At 40.7% G+C, this 22,545-nt stretch overlaps 1 protein-coding gene and 1 non-coding gene across 4 annotated transcripts; both read left to right on the plus strand.

The window, feature by feature from the left end:
• The first annotated feature begins 13,222 nt into the window (after window positions 1–13,222).
• On the plus strand, window positions 13,223–13,281 carry LOC115031588 (U7 small nuclear RNA). Its single transcript, XR_003837265.1, has one exon. It is a non-coding gene; the product is annotated as a U7 small nuclear RNA (small nuclear RNA).
• A 404-nt stretch (window positions 13,282–13,685) lies between these two features.
• On the plus strand, window positions 13,686–14,183 carry LOC110299473 (transcription factor BTF3-like). 3 transcript variants are annotated; one of them, XM_085842550.1, is made up of 2 exons: window positions 13,689–14,075; window positions 14,124–14,183. In XM_085842550.1, exons 1-2 carry the CDS (start codon window positions 13,689–13,691, stop codon window positions 14,181–14,183), a joined length of 447 nt encoding a protein of 148 aa, XP_085698676.1. The 3 variants fall into 3 exon arrangements, with proteins under 3 accessions (XP_085698678.1, XP_085698676.1, XP_085698677.1); XM_085842551.1 differs by having other exon boundaries at window positions 13,704–13,767; window positions 13,870–14,183; XM_085842552.1 differs by having other exon boundaries at window positions 13,686–14,183.
• Window positions 14,184–22,545: the final 8,362 nt, after the last annotated feature.

A 22,545-nucleotide genomic window follows, 5' to 3' on the forward strand; every position in this document is an offset into this window, starting at 1 on the left:
TACATTATTCAGACAGTGATCAGGACTGGTGGGATTAGTGGAGGAAATGTACAGAGTTGCCAAGTCATATCCTTGGGTGCCTGTTGCAGTAATTTCTTATCCCAATAAGCCCGTATTAAAAAACCCACACAACTCAGTTATTATTATTTATAAGCTATATGCCTAGATTGGGCAGATCTATCACTATACTAATTTATTCCCCAGCTATGAGACCCCTTGCTACTTGTAATTTCTCCTGGCTATGTGGTTCGGATCCAACTTCCTTCTACCTCCTCCTCCTCTCTGAGACCTCCTTTTCTTTCCACTGCCCAATCATCGGCTCCAGGCTTTATTGTCTAGACTACACTTCAAGTCTTTTGACCTTGAACCAGTACTTTTTTTAATTACAGCATACTACAGATTAAGGACAAATGACAAAATATACATCAACATATCTTGGAGACCTGAGTTGTTAGTGGATAGGAGAGTCATATGCATTCTGGCACCTCAGAATAGAGAGAAGGTTCAGTGAGATCACCTGAGTACATGATCTATTCCTTGTGGAGGAGCAGCCCCTCTTGAGGAAACCAAATTAACATCAAAATACAAACAGCACCAGGGCAACCCACAACAGGTGCCAGAATGCATATGACTCTCCTATCCACTAAAAACTCAGGTCTCCAAGATATGTTGATGTATATTTTGTCATTTGTCCTTAATCTGTAGTATGCTGTAATACAAAAAGTACTGGTTCAAGGTCAAAAGACTTGAAGTGTAGTCTAGACAATAAAGCTATGGCTTTTCTATTAGTTAATTTTCTATTGGTGTGATAAAACACCATGACCAAGGCAACTTGTTTTTTAAAAGTGTTTAATTTGGTATACAGTTTCATAGGATTAAAATTCATGATGACAGTGGTGATTTGAATTAAAAAAAAAAAATGGCCCCCCATAGGGAGGGGCACTATTAGTAGACATGCCCTGGGAGAGGTGTGACTTTGTTGGAGGAGGTGTGTCACGAGGAGGTGTGTTTTGAGGTCTTAGAAGCTCAAGCCACATCCAGTGGGGCATAATCTTCCTACTGCCTGAAGATCCAGATACTCTCAGCTCTTCTCTAGCACCATGTCTGCCTGCATGCTGCCATGTTTCCTATCATGATGATAATGTAAGCCAGCCCCAGTTAAAGGTTTTCCTTTATAAGAAAGAGTTGTCATGGTCATGGTGTCTCTTCAAGCAATAAAATTCTCCTAAGGCAATGACCAAACAAAGGAACACCAGAGTGTTCACAACTTGATCTACAACCATGAGAGACAGAGAGAGAACACTTAGAATTCCAGAAGCCTTTTGAAACCTCAAAGTCTATCCCCAGTGACATACCTCATCCAACAAGGCCTCTAATCCTTTTCAAAGGATTTCATCAATTGGGGAGTAAGTATTTAAGCAAATGGGCTTATGGGGGCCATCCTTACTCACACCACCACATTCCACTCCCTGGCCACAGAGACTCATGGCCATATCATGATGCAAAGTGCATTTAGTCCAACCTCAAAAGTTTCCAGTCTTTCATAATCTCGGGCATTTAAAAGTCCAGTCTCCTCTGAGACTCAAAGCAATTTGTTAATTGAAACTTCCTGCAAAATCAAAAAGCAGATCACATTCTTCCAACATACAATGGCACAGAAAACACATCGCCATTCCAAAGGGAGGAATGGGGACAACAGCATGAAGAAATACTGGATCAAAGCAAGACTGAAACCCAGCAGAGCAATTATATAGTTCCAGGTCTGATATTAAAGAGCATAGATGGCTCTGCCCTTCCCGCTTGGTTGCTTGCATCACACATCTCTCTCTTGGGCTGGTTCCGTTCCTTCTATGCAGCTCTTTTTGGCAGATATTTCACAGCTCTGGCACCTTTAAGATCTTGGGGTCTCCAATGCAATCCAGGCTTCACATTCACAGCTTCACCCAATGATGTTTCAGGGCCTCCATGCAGGCATTTCCTTGCCCCATGCCTGGCCTGAGTGGTTCCCCTTAGTCTTGGAGGAATATTCAAACAGCCCCTTTATTCTTATTCATGACTTGTAAAGCCAGACTTACAAAGACAACACTGCCAAGGTTAACTACAAAATTAGGGTGTACCCTGGCACCCTTGGCTCATATCCATGGCAGTTTTTATTTGTTGTTGCTTTTTAGGAGCATAAAACTCCTTGGTCTGTTTTTATTTTTCTTAAGTTGGAGGTTTCTCTGGGTGGGGCTATCCCCTGAGGGCACCCCTTATTTTATTCCGCTTATGACCATTCTCTCTTCAATCTTATCTCTTTTAGCACAAGCTTTGATTCCAACATTAAATTTCCTGCTGCTCCTTTCTTTCTTTTTTAAAAAATTAATCATTTCATTTGTTTACATTTCAAATGATATCCCCCTTCAACATTACCTCTCCACCAACTCCCCATCCCACCCCCTTCTCCCCATCCCCTTTGCTTATTCACTCACTCACACCTCACCCCTCTAGCATCCCTCTACACTGGGGCATCAAGCCTTCCTCCTCTCCCATTGATGTCAGATAAGACCATCCTCTGCTACAAATGTATCTGGAGTCCGGCTCCCTTCATGTACATATACTCTTTGGTTGGTGGTTTAGTCCCTGGGAGTTCTGGGTGGTCCAGTTAGTTGCTATTGTTCTTCTTACAGGGTTGCAGTCTCCTTTAGCTCCTTCAGTCCTTCCCCTAGCTCTTCCATTAGGGTTCCCGGGCTCAGTCCAATGGTTGGCTGCAAATATCTGCATTTGTATTGCTGGTAGAACCTCTTAGGGAACAGCCATATCAGGCTCCTGTCAGCAAGCACTTCTTGGCATCAGCAATAGTGTAGGAGGTTGGTGTCTGAAGATGGGATGGATCCCTAGGTGAGGTGGTCTCTGGATGGCCTATCCTTCAGTCTCTGTTCCATTTTTTTGTTCCTTTCTTTCCTTTGGACAGAATCATTTCTGGGTTTAAAAATTTGAGATTCGTGGGTGGCCCCATACCTCAACTGGGCTGTGCCTAACTACTGGAGATGGTCTCTACAGCTTGTATCTCCTCTTTGCTGGGTATTTTGGCTAAAGCCATTGACTGACACACATGGGCACAGGGGAAATTTTCCTGAACAGAACACCAATGGCTAATGCTTTAAGATCAACATTTGACAAATGGGATCTCATAAAATTGAAAAGCTTCTGTAAGGACAAAAGACACTGTCAGTCAGACAAAATGGCAACCCACAGATTGGGAAAAGATCTTTACCAACCCTACATCCAATAGAAGGCTAATATCCAAAATATACAAAGAACTCAAGAAGTTAGACTCCAGAGAACCAAATAACCGCATTTAAAAATTAGGTACAGAGCTAAACAAAGACTTCACAACTGAGGAATCTCAAATGGCTGAGAAGCACAGAAAGAAATGTTCAACATCCTTAGTCATCATCCTTAGTGATTTGCATTGCCAAATGCAAATCAAAATAACCTTGAGATTCCACCTCACACCAATCAGAATGGCTAAGATCAAAAACTCAGGCGACAGCAAATGCTGTCAAGGATGTGGAGAAAGAAACAACACTCCATTGCTGGTGGGACTGCAAGCTGGTACAACTACTTTGGAAATCAATCTGGCAGTTCCTCAGAAAATTGGACAGAGTTCTACCTGAAGACCCAGATATACCACCACTACTGGGGATATACCCAAAAGATGCTCCAACATACAACAAGGACACATGCTCCACTATGTTTATAGCAGCCTCATTTACAATAGCCAGAAACTGGGAACAACCCAGATGTCTCTCAACAGAAGAATGGATACAAAAATTGTGGTACATTTACACAATGGAGTACTACTCATCCATTAAAAACAATGATTTCATGAAATCCCTAGGCAAATGGAAGGAACTAGAAAATATCATCCTGAGTGAGGTAACTCAGACACAAAAGAGCACACAGGTATGTACTCACTGATAAGTAGATTTTAGCCCAAAAGCTCAGAATACCCATGATACAATCCACAAACCATATGTGGCTTTAAAAAAAGAAAAACCAAAGTGTAGATGCTTCAATCCTACATAGAATGGGGAACAAAATAATCACAGGAGCTAAAGGGAGAGAGGAACCATGGAGGGAGAGAGGAGGGGGAGGGGGAAAAGGGGAGCAGGAGCAGGTATTGGAAGGGACAGGAGAGAAGTACAGAAGATCAGGAAATTGAATAGAAACATGTAGCAGAGAGGAATGGGGAACTGAGGCAGCCACTAGAAAGTCCCAGATCCCAGGGAAGGGAGAGGCTCCTTTCCATCCGTCTTAAACTATATATTTTGTATTTCTTTTTTCCCCACTTGCTTCTTCACTGTAGACTTACATAAGAGTGATTACTAATAACCACATGACAGAGTCAATCTTAGGCTGCCGTGAAATCTTTGCCAAAGAAATTAGTCAATTATTTTTTTTTTAATTTAGTCTCGGGCAGATTCTTAAGACAAGGGCCAATACTTTTAATAAAGTTACTCAGTACGACTAGCAGGTAAGAACAAAGGTGTATTTGTTATAAATTAAAATGATTGAATTTTCCATGAAAAGAACTCCAACTCCCATCTAATTAGAAATTTTCACCCACTGTCCTCATTTTACACAGCTACTGAGGCCTCTGACAACAAATATCAAATTCCCACCAATTCTAGCCTTTAAAAGTTGACATCATCATTCTGGTCCTTTCATTGTTCTTCAAGCAAAGCTCTTTCAAGTAAGAATGGGTAAAGAAAAGCTACAGTGTGCTCTCTGGTCAGTTTTGTGTCAACATGACATATTGGAGAGGTAGGAGCCTCAATTGAGAAAATTCTCCCATAAGATCAGGTTGTAGGAAAACCAGTGCGCAGCACTCCATGGCCTCTGCATCTGCTCCAACCTCCGGTTCCTTCCCTGTTTGAGTTCCTGTTCTGACTTCATTTATGATGGACAGCTGTGTGGAAATGTAAAACAAGTAAGCCCCAAGTTTCCTCCCCAAGTTTTTTGGTTTTTGGTTTCTTTTTTTGTTCATGGCGTTTCATCACTGAAATAGTAGTCCTAAGATAGTGTGTTACAAATGGACAGGCCTCCCAAGGATTTAAAGGCAATCAAAGATGGATCAAGTATCTGAATTCTTCTTATCAAACAAATTTGTTGACGTGTAGCAAAGTCTGTTTAAACAGACTGATAACAGATTCCTTGAGATGAAAGATATCCCTAAGAAACTACATCAGGACTGGAAAAAGTGCTCAGTGCACTTGCTGCTCTGCCAGAAGACCAGGGTTCAATTCTCAGAACCCACATGGTGGTTCACAACTCCAGTTCCAAACAATTCCAGTTACGGAAGATCCAATAACCTTTTCTGGCCTCCTCAGGCACCAGGCACAGATTTGGTACACAGACATACATCAGGCAAAACATCTGAACACATAAAATGAAAATATGGTGTGTGTGTGTGTGTGTGTGTGTGTGTATGTGCATAAATAGTTGATTTAACAGAATCACTTTGGATATAATCCTTTTAAAAAATTCCCATAGTTTCTCACTCTCTATTTTTTTAATTTGGTTTGTTAGGTTTATTTTTTAATGTTTTATTACTGTTATTTTTTTTTACAGTCCAGTCTTTGCCCCCCTCCCAATCTGCCCTCCCACAGTTCTTCATCCTATTCCTCTCACACCTGTCTCCAAGGGGATATCCCCCCCCCAAAAAAAATAAGTTCTTTTTTTTAAAATAAGGAACTATGTGGAATACTTAGCAGCTTTTATAGAGTAGGGAATTCTGAAATATTCTGCAAATATTGGATGGGTAATTCTTTAACTTGTTCTCCACTAAATACACAGTACTGCTCCAGGCTCTTTGGAAGTGCTTTCAGTAAGAATGACTCAGAAATGAAGACACTTCTTACAAGAAAGCAAGAATGCTATGCCATTTCTCAATGACCCAGACAAGATGGATTGCTTAGGGAAGCTGGGTTCAGGATATATAGATCATGCAGTCAGAGTGTCAGAGCTGGAAATGACAGCAGAAGAGAACTACTCTCTTTTCTAAGGAAAAACGTGAAGTCTGGAAAGATTGCAAGCTGCCTCAAATTGAGAGCTGATTAAATAAGCATAAACTGAGTATAAAATGGGTGTCAGGTTGTAGGCACCCAAAGAGAACTAAAATAGCATTCCTTTCCAAGTACTAGAAGACTAAGACAATAATTGCTATTAGACTATTGTAAACCAGGACTCCAACTCTGTGTTCCAAGTTTCCAAGCCAGTGACTTTCCAACCGCCATGCAATGCCTCTCATATTAAAAAGCATTTAAAACTCATAGTACTTAATATTCATGATATTCTTATTGAAAACTAAGCAGTGAGAATTCTTTGTTGGTATATCCAGAAAAATATTGATGTCACCTAGGTGTTTGGGGTGTACAGGTACTCGCCCTAATTTCTTGAAGACAGTAGAGTAATCTAGGAGATCCTATCCTTACATGAAAGGACATCCTTATGAAGAATTTTTAGCATTCCTTAGAAAGACGACTTGTTGTTGTTGTTGTTGTGGTTGTTGTTGTTTTGCACAGCATTTCTCTGTGTACCTGACTGTCCTAGATCTTGCTTTGTATACCAGGCTAGCCTTGAACCCAGAGATCTGCCTGTTTCTGCCCTCCTAATCCTGGAATTAAAGGCATGCACCACCATTGCCTAGTAGAAAGACTTCTTAGAATAATAGGAAATTATGAATTGAAAGTTCTACCAAGCTGGGCAGTGGTGGCACATGCCTTTAATCCCAGCACTTCGGAGGCAGAGGCAAGTGGATTTCTGAGTTTGAGGCCAGCCTGGTCTACAAGTGAGTTCCAGGACAGCCAGGGCTATACAGAGAAACCCTGTCTCAAAAAAATAAAAATAAAAAAAAATAAATAAATCAAATAAAAAGAACTTGCAAATAAGAAAATCATACACCAAACTTAAACCAGACTCAAACTCTATAAATCTCAATGAACTTCTATACAGTTAGAATAACCATTCAGAATGTAAGCTATAGAGCTTCACATTTGATTTTACACTTTTATTATCGAAAACATTTTTATGTATTTATCCATCCCCCCAAATAAAAGATTTGTAACAGAATTAGAAAACAATTGGCTCTAATCTTTTTTTTTAATTAGGTATTTTCCTCAATTACATTTCCAATGCTGTCCAAAAAGTCCCCAATACACTCCCCTCCCCAGTCCCCCACCCACCCACCCCCACCCCTTGGCCCTGGCATTCCCCTGTACTGGGGCATATAAAGTTGGCAAGTCCAATGGGCCTCTCTTTCCAGTGATGGCCGACTAGGCCATCTTTTGATACAAATGCAGCTAGAGTCAAGAGCTCTGGGGTACTGGTTAGTTCATAATAATGTTCCACCTATGGGGTTGCAGTTCCCTTTAGCTCCTTGGGTACTTTCTCTAGCTCCTCCATTGGGGGCCCTGTGATCCATCCAATAGCTGACTGTGAGCATCCACTTCTGTGTTTGCTAGGCCCCGGCATCGTCTCACAAGAGACAGCTATATCTGGATGCTTTCAGCAAAATCTTGCTAGTGTATGCAATGGTGTCAGCGTTTGGAAGCTGATTATGGGATGGATCCCTGGATATGGCAGTCTTTAGATGGTCCATCCTTTCTTCACAGCTCCAAACTTTATATCTCTGTAACTCTTTCCATGGGTGTTTTGTTCCCAATTCCAAGAAGGGGCACAGTGTCCACATTTTGGTCTTCGTTCTTCTTGAGTTTCATGCGTTTAACAAATTGTATCTTATATCTTGGGTATCCTAAGTTTTTGGGCTAATATCCACTTATCAGTGAGTACATATTGTGTGAGTTCCTTTGTGAATATGTTACCTCACTCAGGATGATGCCCTCCAGATCCATCCATTTGCCTAGGAATTTCATAAATTCATTCCTTTTAATAGCTGAGTAGTACTCCATTGTGTAAATGTACCACATTTTCTGTATCCATTCCTCTGTTGAGGGGCATCTGGGTTCTTTCCAGCTTCTGGCTATTATAAATAAGGCTGCTATGAACATAGTGGAGCATGTGTCCTTCTTACCGGTTGGAACATCTTCTGGATATATGCCCAGGAGAGGTATTGCTGGATCCTCTGGTAGTATTATGTCCAATTTTCTGAGGAACCCCCAAACTGATTTCCAGAGTGGTTGTACCAGCTTGCAATCCCACCAACAATGGAGGAGTGTTCCTCTTTCTCCACATCCTCGCCAGCATCTGCTGTCACCTGAATTTTTGATCTTAGCCATTCTGACTGGTGTGAGGTGGAATCTCAGGGTTGTTTTGAGTTGCATTTCCCTGATGATTAAGGATGTTGAACATTTTTTCAGGTGCTTCTCTGCCATTCGGTATTCCTCAGGTGAGAATTCTTTGTTCAGTTCTAAGCCCCATTTTTTAACGGGGTTATTTGATTTTCTGGAGTCCACCTTCTTGAGTTCTTTATATATATTGGATATTAGTCCCCTATCTGATTTAGGATAGGTAAAGATCCTTTCCCAATCTGTTGGTGGTCTTTTTGTCTTATTGACGGTGTCTTTTGCCTTGCAGAAGCTTTGCAACTTTATGAGGTCCCATTTATCGATTCTCGATCTTACAGCACAAGCCTTTGCTGTTCTATTCAGGAATTTTTCCCCTGTACCCATATCTTCGAGGCTTTTCCCTGCTTTCTCCTCTATAAGTTTCAGTGTCTCTGGTTTTATGTGGAGTTCCTTAATCCACTTAGAACAATTGGCTCTAATCTTGCTTCAAAGCCCAAGTTCAGTCCTTCGTCATCCCCTTGTATTTAGGTATTTTGTACTGTTTTCTACATGCTATGCTGTCCCAAATGCACGTTTGTTTATATATATATTATTGGCTAGATCTCACATATGACAGAGAACTTGTATTTTTTTCTTTCTGAGATTACGTGACCTTGCTTAATGTTATACATTCTAAGCTCAACTGTTTATCTGCCAAATTTTCATTACCCAGTCATTTGTTGATTCCAATTTGTGGTCATGGTGAATAAAGCAACAATAAACATGAAAGTGCAAATATCTCTACAGCTAGGGTATGGGGTTCTCTGGTGTATGCTCAGCAACAAAATAGCTGCATCAACGTTTTGAGAAATCTCTAAGCTGATTTCCACAATGTATTACTTTGTACCACCACCAACAGTGAACACAGGCTCCTTTATCTCCATGTCCTCTCCAATGTTTGTCAAGTCAGATTTGTTGGCCACTGTCTTGCTTGTCGACTGACTCAAGCAATAGCCTTCCCGCTCTTGCAGAGGGCCCAGTTTCAGTTCCCAGCAACCACAGGGAGGCTCAAAAACATCTATAACTCCAGTTCCAGATCTAGTACCCTCTTCTCATCTTTTTGGCGTCAAGCATATACATGGTACACATATGTACATGAAGGCAAATATTCATGCACATAAAACTAAATATTAAAAAAGAGAGACAAAGAATTTCAGGAGAACATAAAAATATGCATAACAGTTATACAAATTAGTCATACACTGGCAGAAAAAAAAAAGCCACAACTTTTTGTTTGTTTGTTTGTTTCAAACTTTTGGACACTTTCTGATTCTTCCAGAATGAGAGAAAAATAAAGTACACGTTGTGTGTACAATTGATTGTTATTAGTGAGCATGTTTACATATTCACATGGATGGTAATTTAATTCCTTCCCAAAACACACTGCTCATCAAGCTTTAACGTTATAAAGAATTGTATCATTGTCACTTGCAGAATGTCAGAAGAAGAGAAATAAAGACTAATAATGTCCTACAGTGCAGTTAATTAGGTAACATATTACTTCTTATGCATTTTCAATATAGCCAACACTCAATTACCCTCCACATGTAGGCTTTGCAGAGGTGGTGTTTTGTTTAAGATAAATTAGAATCTTGTTATCTAGCATGGGCTGGTTTCAAATTAAGAGTTTCACCTATCTCTGTCTCCAGAGTGCTGGAATTAAAAGCATTTACCATGATACCCAGCTTAACGTACCATCTTATCCTAGGAACTATATTATAGGAACAAAGAGAAGGTGTTAGCTAATAGGCAACAAAAATTCAAAGCTTCACAAAACGCAGGGTGTGATGGGGCATGCCTTTAATCCCAGAATTCAGGAGCAGAGGCAGGTAATCTCTGAGTTCCCGGACAGCCAGGGCCTCAGAGAAACCCTGTCTCAAAAAAAAAAAAATGATAAAACCAAGATGCTAAATCATGTCTACTATATGAATAAACTAACTACACTGGATAAACCTGCGATATACAGTTTATTGGGTTACACTGACAGGAGATAGGCATGACTATTAAATAGAATATCATAGGCAGTTTGAAAATAATTCATCAACCACATGTCATAGCTATGGCTCAAGATCCATGTGCTGTTGGGCTCTAATTTGTTTATTTGTTGAAACAGGGAGTCACTCTGTAGCCCAGGCTGACATGGAACTCACTATGTGACCCAGGATACCCTTGATCTTGTGGTGGTCCTCCTGCCTCAGCCTCCTCACTACTGGGGCCATAGGCCTCATCCATCACACCTAACTTGCTTAGCTCTTCCAAACAGAAATGTGTCTATTCATCCCCCACTATTGCCACCCTTCCAGCTGACTGCAGGGCTCAGAGGCAAAGTTGAAAAGAAGTGAACCCAATGTCGATTGTGTGCAAGCCACTGGAACAGTTGATGGTTCCCTTTAAGGAGTCCAGTAAATTTCTCATGATAGTCATTCATTTGAAAAGAACCGTGGGTGTTCCACAGATATATCTACCTTTTCTTTTTTTAATTTTTCGAGACAGGGTTTCTCTGTGTAGCTTTGGCTGTCCTGGAACTTACTCTGTAGACCAGGCTGGCCTCGAACTCAGAAATCCACCTGCCTCTGCCTCCCAAGTGCTGCGATTAAAGGCATGTGCTACCACACCTGGCATATATCTACCTTTCTTAAGTCTCATATACTCCTCATTCCTTCAAGATCCTACTACACACTATGTACAAAGTACATTATCACCATTGACATTGTCATCCTGACAGTAAACACAAAATACATGTCTGGATACCTGAAAAGCACCAAGATATGCAAGAACATAAAATATGACCTAAAACATCCAATCAGATAAAAGTCAATCTGAGAAAAGAAATCACAATTTGGATTCAACCAAGAATAGATTTTTGTGCTGTTTTTACATAATATTTAGGCTTTGTTTCCATGAAGCTTAGAAAAATTCTCTAGCAGTATACTAAAATGCAGTGTGCTAGTTAACACACAAGTCAGATCTTGTAGGTTATACCATTATAGCTATAATTAGTATGCCTAATAATTATTATAATAAACATGTATGTAGCACTGTACATTATTAAAATGTTTACAATACTTGATGCCCTTATTCTTCTGATACTAAGCCAGTTAATGCTCCAAAAGAGTTCTTATTCACTGATCAGAATTAAACTTGATATTTTTATAAAACCTACAGAAAAAGTTTAGTATAAATTCCAATTAAAATATTCTACTGTTTTCTTACTTAGGTTTCTATTACTGTGATAAAGACCATGACCAACATCAACTTCTGGAGGAAGGGGTTTATTCACCTTATAGCTTACAATTCATCATCAAGGAAGTCAGGGAACTCTAACAGGGCAGGAACCTGGGGGCACAAACTGAAGCAGAAGCCATGTTGAGAGCATAACATAAAGGTCCGTATGTCCACAGATCTCCAGAGAAACCAAGACTATTAAGCACACAGGATTGTCTTTCCAATGAGAAAGATGGAAAAACCTGTTCTTCCATCCAGAAAGCTGAGAACTGGAAGTGATTAACAGTCTGGTGATCTGCATTGTCTGTTGGGCCAGGCCATAACAAGCTCCTACAACCAGGATCAGAGATGACTAGTAATATAAATGAACCTTATAGTCAGAGGCTCCCCAAAACTCCCAAAACCAAGATCATAGGTGGCTAATAGCCTAAATGACCTTGCTATCTGTATGACCAAGATCAGGCCAGACCTTGGGTCCTTAGGCTTTTAGGTGAATCTCTAGGACCTATCTTCTTGGAAGAAATGACATGTACCCTTAGTTGAGTTTCAGTGTAATTATGCTTCCTTGTGCAATGAGGATTTTATTACATCAAGAAACTTTTTTTCCAAATTATATGGGGCTTAAATACATTGGGAATAAACAGCCTGTTATTAGCCTCCCTGAAGTCTGATCCAGGTTGATGAAGTCAATTTGCACTGGGTTTTTATTCTTATCTTTCCTTTTCACATGGTTCACTTCCCTATATGACACCTGAAGGACCCCTTCAAAGTCACACAACAACGTTGTTTACAGGCTTCCGCTCACACTCAGCTTGCTTAGCCTGATATCTTATATAACTCAGGACTATCTGCCCAGGGTAGTATTGCCCACAGTGGGTTGGGGCCTCCCATATCAATCATTAATTAGGAAAATTCCCCCACAGACTTGCCAACAGGACAATCTGATGGAGTAATTTTTACAGCAGAGATTCTGTCTTCCTAAGTCCTGAATGCCCATGCAGAAGGGACAGCAGGACAAAATTCCCACCCCAGAAGCAGAGCTAGCAGGGTATGGGCCTCCACAAGTGTTGACACTTGCTAAGCATGAGGCTTGTTTGTATAATAGCATACATAGTTTCATGTTCCTCTTTCAGGGAATGTTCTCCCTGTTAAGGATAATGACTCCATGATAATTAGGAAAGGCACGACTCCAGGAAGCAAGAATGTGTTTCTGTGATGCTGAGACCATCAGAACAGCCCTTAAGGCTGTGGGAAAGAACTCTGAAAACATGAGTTCAAAAATATATAAACAAGATTTCTCAACTATGCAAAATATAATGATGCAATATGAATTATATGAGGGGCTTCATGGACCTAAAAGATCAGAGGCAGCTGCACTATGAGCCAGCTTGTCAGAAAGATATTAAGGAAGGCGTTTTAGGAAGTGGTGATTATAGGACAAGATCCCACCCAGATAAACTTATTGTTTGTGCTTACAAAGCCAGGCGGATCTCTGAATTCGTTTGCTATGTTTTTAAAAAAATATGTACTTGCTATCTTCTTCTAAGAGTCAAATGGTAATGATGATTCGTGGGATGATCAAAAGGCAACCTGGTTAAATGATTGGACTGATATGTAAATAAAAGACTGGGTTTTGGGTATGCAAGAAATAGCTGTCTAGAGAGATATAGTATTTCTATTTAAGAATTTGTCTGTCAGACTTTCTGACTTTTGTCAGAAAATCAAAGAATTTTTTCTAACAAGTTTTCTTGCTTTTTTTTTCCTGGAAAACCTATGAGCTACCCAGAGAGCTTTTAGAATTTTTTTCTAGCAAGTGAAGAGCTGTCTCTAGCAGAGAGCTGTCTCAGCAGAACGCAATTGTCAGCTTGTTTCTGTGAGTGACTTTGAGTCATTTCTTCTGCTGCTCCCAAACACCCCTTCCTCGGGAACCCCTCTCCAAGCTAAGGCTGGACCTTTCATTCCCAGATGTCCCTGGCTTTGTGTTAAAGTGACAAAATATAAATCAGCGCTCCCTCTAGCTGCCATCTTGCATCCCCAGGTCCCCACTTGTGTGTTCCTTATCTCAGCTGGTCTGCGGAGACCCCCTGAGCGCGAACCTTAGTTCCCTGCGCGGCCCCATTTCCACTCCGACAGATGAAAGAAATGATCATGAACCAGGGAAAACTCGCCAAACTGCAGGCACAAGTGCACATTGGTGGGAAAGGAACTGCTCGTCTTAGAAAGAAGGTGGCTCACAGAACAACCACAGCAGACGATAAAAAACTGCAGTTCTCCTTAGAGAAGTTAGGAGTAAACAGTATCTCTGGTACTGAAGAAGTGAACATGTTTACAAACCAAGGAACAGGGATCCATTTTAACAATTCTAAAGTTCAGGCGTCTCTGGCAGCAAACACCTTCACCATTACAGGCCACGCTGAGACGAAGCAGCGGACAGCAATGCTTCCCAGCATCCTAAACCAGCTTGATGCAGACGGTCTGACTTGTTTAAGGAGCCGGGCTAAAGCTCTGCCCAAACAATCTGTGGACCGAAAAGCACCACTTGCTACTACTGGACAGGAGGAGGAGGAGGATGAAGTTCCAGGTCTGGTGGAGAATTTTGATGAGGCTTCTGAGAATGAGGCAAATTGAACTGAAACAACTTCTGAAGAAGGTTATACTTGCAGAAGTTACAGGAGCTGCTATTTTATATCATGTCTGCTTTAAAATTTTTTTTTTAAATTATGGATCTGTTTATAAAATCTAGATCTCTAATATTTTTAAGCCCAAGCCCCCTGGACACTGCAGCTCTTTTCAGTTTTCACTTACACCTAATTCATTCTTTGCGGCAAATTAAGCTGAAGAAGTCTGGGAATAAAGTTTGGAAAAGGTTAATAAAATTCTTTGCCTAGTTAAATATATATATATATATATATATATATATATATATATATATATGCACAACTGGCTTGTCTAAGATCATAACAAACCTATGTATACTAAAATTAAGTTATAAAGATACTGCATGCCATTATGATTTTTACTTACAGAATATCATTGTATTGATGGCCTGTATTACTGTCTTCACAACTTTGTGATCATATAAATCATAAGAAATGTTTATTAAAAATTAACTTCCTTGACCTTTAAACCTTTCTGATTTAGCGTGTCTAAAGAACAATCAGAGAAACAATTTTTAAAGAATTACATAAGAACTATCTATCTTCGTGGTGGTGGCACATGCCTTTAATCCCAGCACTTGGGAGGCAGAGGCAGGTGAATCTCTGAGTTTGAGGCCAGTCTGGTCTACACAAAGAAACCCTCTCGAAAGAGAGAAAGAAAGAAAGAAAGAAAGAAAGAAAGAAAGAAAGAAAGAAAGAAAGAAAGAAAGAAAGAAAGAAAGAAAGAGGGAGGGAGGGAGGGAGGGAGGGAGGGAGGGAGGGAGGGAGGGAGGGAGGGAGGGAGGGTCTCTTTAAGAAAGCTTGAGAAATAATAGCAAAGTCTGAACTGTTGAATAGCTGGGATATCAGGAAAGTTTAATGGGTCCGAATCGCATGCCTCAAAAGGCTATGCTCACTCAGTGTACTGTTGCTGATGGTGTGGTTCTTTAATTAAATTAAAAAACATTTATTCAACCTAGTTCCAGGGAGTTCCAGTACAGCCAAAGATATGTAGTAATACCCTGCCTAGAAGAAAAAAAAATACATAAAATACACATTTTATTAGTGTGTGTGGTGATTTGAACGGAGATGGCCCTCATAGGCTTATGTATTTAAATGCTTGGGTTGACGCTGATAGAGTTGTCAGGGAAGGTTTAGGAGGTATGGCCTTGAGGAAGGAATTTGTCCCTGGGTGTGTGCTTTGGGTTTCAAAAGCCCAGTTTGCTTACTCACACTCTGCCTCACGCTTGTGGTGTAAGCTCTCAGCTATTTCAGTACAATGCCTGCCTGCCTGCTTGCCTGATGCCATGCTCCTTCCATGATGGTCATAGACTCTACTCATCTGGAACAGTGAACCCCAAATTAAATGCTTTCTTTTGTAAGTCGTTTTGGACATGATGTTTTGTCATGGCAATAAAATTGGAAGTGTGTGTGTGTGTGTGTGTGTGTGTGTGTTTGCACATGTGCTTAAGTACCACAGTGCATGTATGGTCAGAGCACAACCTTCAGAATCTGGTTCTCCTCCTTCATAGTGGAACCTGGGGATTGAATTCATACGGTCGAGTTTGTGCTGCCTCCCATAGAGCATCTTGGTGGCTCATTGTACTGCACTCTTTATTTTCATCTCTATGTTGCCAAATCTTGCCTCTCAGAAATAATGGAGAAGGGGTGGCAATGCTGAGGAGGCAGAATTTCAGCAGATATATTTCAGCTTTTCAAAAAAGATTAATGAATAGATAAAATAAGTTAAACAGGTAGGTTGATGATAAAATACTCCAAGTGAGAAATGAAAAGTCATAAAAAATATTCTGAAGATGGTCACAAAATAGATGAAAGGTTATAATTAATTTTTCTGCTAGTGTCGAGGTAGATGTTATTTTGTTGGGAAGAACTTTCTTTTGGTTAAAAATAGAAAACTCCCTTAAAAAGATACTGGATGGCAGATGGCTTAGGTGCAGTGAGAGGGGCACAAGGTTTAGAACAATCTGCCTGGGCCAGACAGAGGTGGTAAAGGCAAAGCTGAATTCAGTGAATAGCATCCCCAGTGAGTTCACTATTCAGTGAATAGGGCTGGCTGATCAATGATTGAGTCTCTGCAGGAGATGTGTTTCCCCTACCCATCAAGGAGTCTGAGATTATTTCTCTGGAGGTATCACTGAGAATAAAGTTTTAACTATCATGTCAGTTCAGAACATGATTCACAATGATGAAGAGCCCAGGTTCAAGGCATTTGTTGACTCTCTGGATGTTAATTGGGTAGCCCGTGCCATCTGAGGGCCACCATCTTGATCAACATCTCTATTGTCTCAAGGCAGAGATGCTACTGGACGAAGAAGATCAGCAAGCCCTCCACATTGTTCTGTACTGAGAAATCACTGGCTTGTGCTTTGTGCTCCTTCCCTATCTACGGGGGCACTACTGCTGTGGATGATAGCTACACTTCAGCCAGGGACAGCACAATCCCATGGGTGACTCCAATAAGGCCACATTTGATGCCATCTCCAAGACCTCTAGCTCACCTGATCTCCAACCTCTGGAAAGAATCAGATTCACGAAATCTCCTGACCAGAAATTCGCAGAGCAATTTAAACATGCAGCAGAGGCTTCATATAGAAGAGGCAGGCTTCAGCCATGGTTACCACATGGAATTTTTATAAACAAGGGAGTGAGGCTGGTGTGGTAGCACAGGGTTTTGAACCCAGCACTTGGGTGACAAACATAGGCAGATCTCTATAGTATGAGGCCAGCCTGGTCTACATAGTGAGTTCTAGGCCAGTCAAGAATACACAGCGAGACCTTGCCTCAAAAGAGAAAATAAATCTCATTAAACTTGTTTTCAAAAAAAGGAAATTACTTCTTCAAAGTTAGCAATTTGAACCCAGAAGAAAATTATTTTTCTTACAGACACAACTAGCTTTTTCTCTTTTGCCTTTTTGTTTCTTTTGAGACAGTCTCACTATGTAGCCCTGGCTGACCTGGAACCTATTTTGTCAATAAGGCTGGCCTAGAACTCACAGAGATTCACCTACCTCTGCCTCTCGCATTCTGGGATTAAGGGCATGCACTATCATACCCCACCTTTAAAGATTGGTCTTCCTAGTTGGTTCAGACTGACCTTGAATTATAGCCCAGGCTAGCCTGGAACTCATGATTTTCCTGTCTCAGCTCCTTGAATGTTGAGATTACAGGCATGAACCACCATGCCCAGCTTCAAGCCTCATATTTAACATAATCCTCTATGAATTTTAGACTTTAATTCATTTATTTACTCAGGCAAGTTCTCACTATGTATCTGATATTGGCTTGGTATAGCTTGGCTCAAGGTACACTCAAACTCTCAGTCCTCCTGCCTCTACTCTTAGAATTCAGGGATTATAGGCATGTACTTCTTTTTTTTTTTTTTTTTTTTTTTTCCTGGATCTTAATTCTCTCTAAAGCTTTTTTTTTAATTTTTAATATTTTTATTACATATTTTCCTCAATTACATTTCCAATGCTATCCCAAAAGTCCCCCATAGCACCCCCCACTTCCCTACCCACCCATTCCCATTCTTTTGGCCCTGACATTCCCCTATATTGGGGCATATAAAGTTTGCAAGTCCAATGGGCCTCTCTTTCCAGTGATGGCCGACTAGGCCATCTTTCGATACATATGCAGCTAGAGACAAGAGCTCCGGGGTACTGGTTAGTACATCATGTTGTTCCAACTATAGGGTTGCAGATCCCTTTAGCTCCTTGGGTACTTTCTCTAGCTTCTCCATTGGGAGCCCTGTGATACATCCAATAGCTGACTGTGAGCATCCACTCCTGTGTTTGCTAGGCCCCGGCATCGTCTCACAGGCATGTACTTCTATGCCCAGTTTCTGATATTTAATTATATATTTAAAATAAATATTTAATAAATATTTTTAAAAAGATTTATTTATCTATTATATGTATATGAGTACACTGTCACTATCTTCAGACACACCAGAAGAGGGCATCAGATTCCACTACAGATGGTTGTGAGCCACCATGTGGTTGCTGAGAATTGAACTCTGGACCTCTGGAAGAGCAGTCACTGCTCTTAACTGCTGAGCCATCTCTCCAGCCCTTAATAAATCTTTTATGACTACGCTTTCTGTTAAGTCTTTCTATTGAATGTTTTGGTGTCTAACTATCCAGGTCACTTAAACTTGAAAGCAAGTTTATATATATATACATACAAATTTATTCTAATAAATTTCATCCATATTTAACAGCCTTTGAGGAAACAAATACACAGAGAAGAATGCTGCAGGTGGGAAGGAAAGGCCATTTTTTTTTCTGAGTAGAAAACCCCTTCCCCACACGTGCTATAATTTTAGGCATTTGTGTTCTTGCTGAATCAATTGTTTTTAGGTAGTCTCCATCTAAGGGTTATAAATCTGTGAACTTGCATCTGAAATGTAAGTATCTACATCTGAGAAACATTTTCCACCTAGATTTCCAGCCTTTCATACTATGCCACATTCTACCTATTTATGTCAAGTGGATCTACAGATAGAAATATGTAGTTTGGAAGTGTTTTGTAGACAAATGTAACTGTTCTGAGAAATTGCTTCCTCTGTAAGCCACAAGTGTCTAGACACATCGTAATGTGTAATGTAGATGTCCAAGGAATGCCCATGGTGGGCTCCAGTCTAGGATTTAGCTCTCAGGAAATGTCACACATGATTACAAAGGCATTTCAGTTGGCAACTATGTCTGCTTCCTTTTCTTACAGATCCCAATTTAGCCAACTACTGGGCTGCACAGCATGAGCAAGAGTAGCAGGGCCCTGAATTAGACAAGCAACTTGACCTTTTATAACTTGATGTGGGGCTTTCATAGGTTGTATGGTTAGCACAACCAAAGCAGGCACCAAACCCTTAAACACGTCTTAATCTTATCTTATCTCTTATCTTATCTCTGTGGCATCACTTACCCACAGACATTTACATTAAAATAGTCACAAGAAAACTCATTCTGGCTTCCAATCTGTTTGGTTCCCCCAAATCCAATTGATCACCATCCCTTCCAAAATAAATTGTGAATTCCAGCATCAGCACCATCATCATCACATACTCCAAAGCTATTGTCATTCACCTGGACTTCTACAAAAACGAGTTTTCACATGCTTCCATGCTCCATCTAAAGATACAGTCTTTTTTGCATATACTTGCCACTCATGGTGGCTCAACTTAGCAGTCAAGAGGCAGAGACAGACAGATCTCTGTGACTTCAAGGCCAGCCTGGTTCACAAAATAAGAACTTGTATCACACCCTGCAAACTGTCTTTATTAACTTATGTTGTGTGCACATGCACGTGGGGTGGGGGCTTACATGTGCCACACTGTGTTTATTCAGATAACAGAACAGTTAGTGGGAGTTCGTCAGGTTTTTCCTTTTACCATGTGGAACTAATGTCATCAGGTTTGGTAGAGAGCACCTTTACCAGCTCTGAGCCAGTTCACCAGCTCATCAGCTCAATCCCTATCTTTTAAAGACAAAAATGGGGATCTAGGAAGGTAGTAGAGTGCAATATGATGTCCCAAGTTTAATTCCTAGCACCTATAAAAACCGGGTACACTGTGTGTCTGTAATCTCCAGAGCTAGGAAAGCAGAGATGGAAAAAAAAATCCCTAGGGTTTCCTGGATATCTAAGCCTGGCCTAATTTGGAATCTCCAGGTCCCAGTACAAGACTTTGTATAGCTGCTGAGGCTGATCTCTGACTCACACACATACCTGCACTCACACAAACATGACCATGCACAGGGATCTGTGCATGATGCACATACCAAGTCCTAACCTCTTCCTTGCTCACTCCAACTCTGTCCATAGTCTCTCGCTATAAATAGAACAAGTTTTGCCATACCCAATAAAACTTTATATGATCTCCGTCTGGCTATCTCTGCAGTCTCACTTTCTAGCTTAGGTGGACTTAGCCATGTGTTCTTTTCCTGCCCAAGCTCCTTTGCACCAGAACCTTTGGACTGCTACTCCCTCTCCTTAAAAGGATTGCCCTTAGGGTTGTCGTTCCATGGTTCACATCTTGGCTCATTAGCAGCTTCTTGGAGGAGCCTTCCTCTTCTTCCCCTGATCATTAGACTTCAAAAAAAACTACATGCAGATTTTATTTGCAAATTAAAATAAATATAAAAATAAACAAAAGACTCTCTCTAGTCAGTATTACAGAGCTCTGTTTTTTTCTACTGAAGACATTGTTTGAATTTATTTTCTTTGTCTACATGTTTGCCTGTTTATTGTTTTTCTCACTATAGTGTAAGCTACATGAGAATGAGAATTTGTTCCAGTGACCCCATGACTGCCTTGCTGACCAGTGCATCCCAGTTCATCCAAGGCCATTGTAAACTGGAGATTGTCAATGCATATTTGTTAAATGAATAGATGTCAACTATCTAAGAGACAAGCAAGCAGTGCCCTGATCATGGTTGCATGCAAAAATCTGAGATGCATTTCAATGAAATGTTTTGTTCAATTTGGGGTTTGTTTCTATATGAAGCTCTTCTCACCAGATCCATGCAGATGATTCAGATCAGAAATTGTCAACATTTGTATAAGAGGCTATAAAAAATAGAAAGTAGATTAGTATCCACATTTATTTCAGCATGCCAATGCTAAGTTCATCTCGAAGTGAGCACTGGAGGGCAAAATCAATGTTGATGTAGATCTTAAAGCTAACACGCAGCTTTGCTTTCTAGGCAGTGGGAAACTGGAGCAGCAGCAGCTGCTGATACAGATCTAGAGTTTGAGAATGCACTGGGACGGTTTGTAGCACCATAAGATGAAAGGAGTAAGAGGAAAGGACAAGCTGTCTAGAGACACATGGTTAGGAGAAAATGAGTTGTCGGGGTTTGATTTGGAACATCAAAAACTAGTCCTTCTTATGGGTGGAGTGCACCTGGCCAGTGCCTTTAATTTGTACAGAAATTCCCATGGTAGGTGTTATTTCTCCACATCACAGTGAGTAAGATGAACATTGGGATATTTAAAAACTTACCAAAGGCATATAGCCATGCTAAAAAGTGAGGTACGGGTAGAAATTAAGTGTTTCATATCCCAGAGACTGCTTGTTCTCTTTTTACTGTTCTGTCTTCTCTTGCAGCGGCACAGCACCTCCCACCTATTTCTTTGACCTGGGCACTGATATTAGAGCTCAGCCTTGAACGAAATGAATTAGATGAAATGCCCTAAGCTGGACAGCAAACACCTCTGCTGCTATTGGAAGGACAACTAAGAGAAGTGTTCAAGCCATTTGCTGACTAAGCAGGTTTCAAGACTAGTGCACACATCTCTCCTCCCCCAACTGCTCTCTCACTATCCATTTAGAGCTCAGCCCAGCTCAGGGTTTCCATGGTCCACTGTGGAAAGCATCTTCCAGATGCTAATAAGAACTTTACTGTGGCTGCGATATGAAGGAAAGAGGCAGCTCGTCAGGAGCACTGCCGAGAGCCTGGACAGCGTGATCTGAAGAGCTGGAGCAGCCAGCCAATAGAAAGAAGGGCCAAATGCAAAACCATGCAAAACCGAAGATGGAGACAAGCAGAGGAGGAAAATCTTCCTGACAGAGACGTATTAGTTACAGGACTCGCTCCCCAAAGGAAGAGACTGCTCTGTCCCCTGAGATTCCTTGAGTGGAGACTATTGATGGAAGACAAAAGGGAGGTTAGAGGGAGGAAGGATCCCTGAGTAATCCATGCTTTCTCCTTCTGCGTTTTATGAAGATTAATGAAGCCTTTTTAAATGGAGGAAGAAATAAAAATGGAGGGATGAGGCTGACCAGGGCACGACAATGATGGAGGCATAGTGCCCTCACAATGTGTTGGAGGAAAAGAATTTCCTCTAACTGGGAGATACAGATCTAACTAGTTCAGAGACTTGAATTCAGAGTTCAGGCTCTTTCAGGGACCATGGCATGTACACCAGCAAATTACTTATCCCCTAAAAAAGAATAAAAGAAAACTCATTCTACTTCTTTAGGTCATTTCTCACTATAAAATATAAATAACATCATTGCAGATAGCCTTTGTGATGTTGAGATAGCCCATCTAAAAAAGAGTATCTAGCATTTAGTGTGCACCCAATAATAACACTAGTTATTATTAAGACTGGGCTTTCTGGAGAAGAGATTATGGCTGGATCATTACTAAGGCTACATTATGGGGGGACAGTTTTTTCCTTTAAATGGTGTTTCCATGGTTTAATCACTTGTGTTAATAGCCCATGTTGTCTACCCTGTCTCACAGGAAAGATGAAGTCCAAATGTGATAAGTGTCACCTCTAAGTCCAAACAAGCTTGCCAAAGAGTAGTTCAACCCACTTGTTACTCTGAG

This window comes from Mus caroli, unplaced genomic scaffold, assembly GCF_978045245.1.
Source record: "Mus caroli unplaced genomic scaffold, Mus_caroli_1 scaffold_8, whole genome shotgun sequence".
NCBI lineage: Eukaryota > Metazoa > Chordata > Mammalia > Rodentia > Muridae > Mus > Mus caroli.

Excerpts from the sequence above, each read along its gene's own strand:
- LOC110299473 (XM_085842552.1), top strand. The coding sequence starts at position 13,689 with ATGAAAGAAATGATCATGAACCAGGGAAAACTCGCCAAACTGCAGGCA.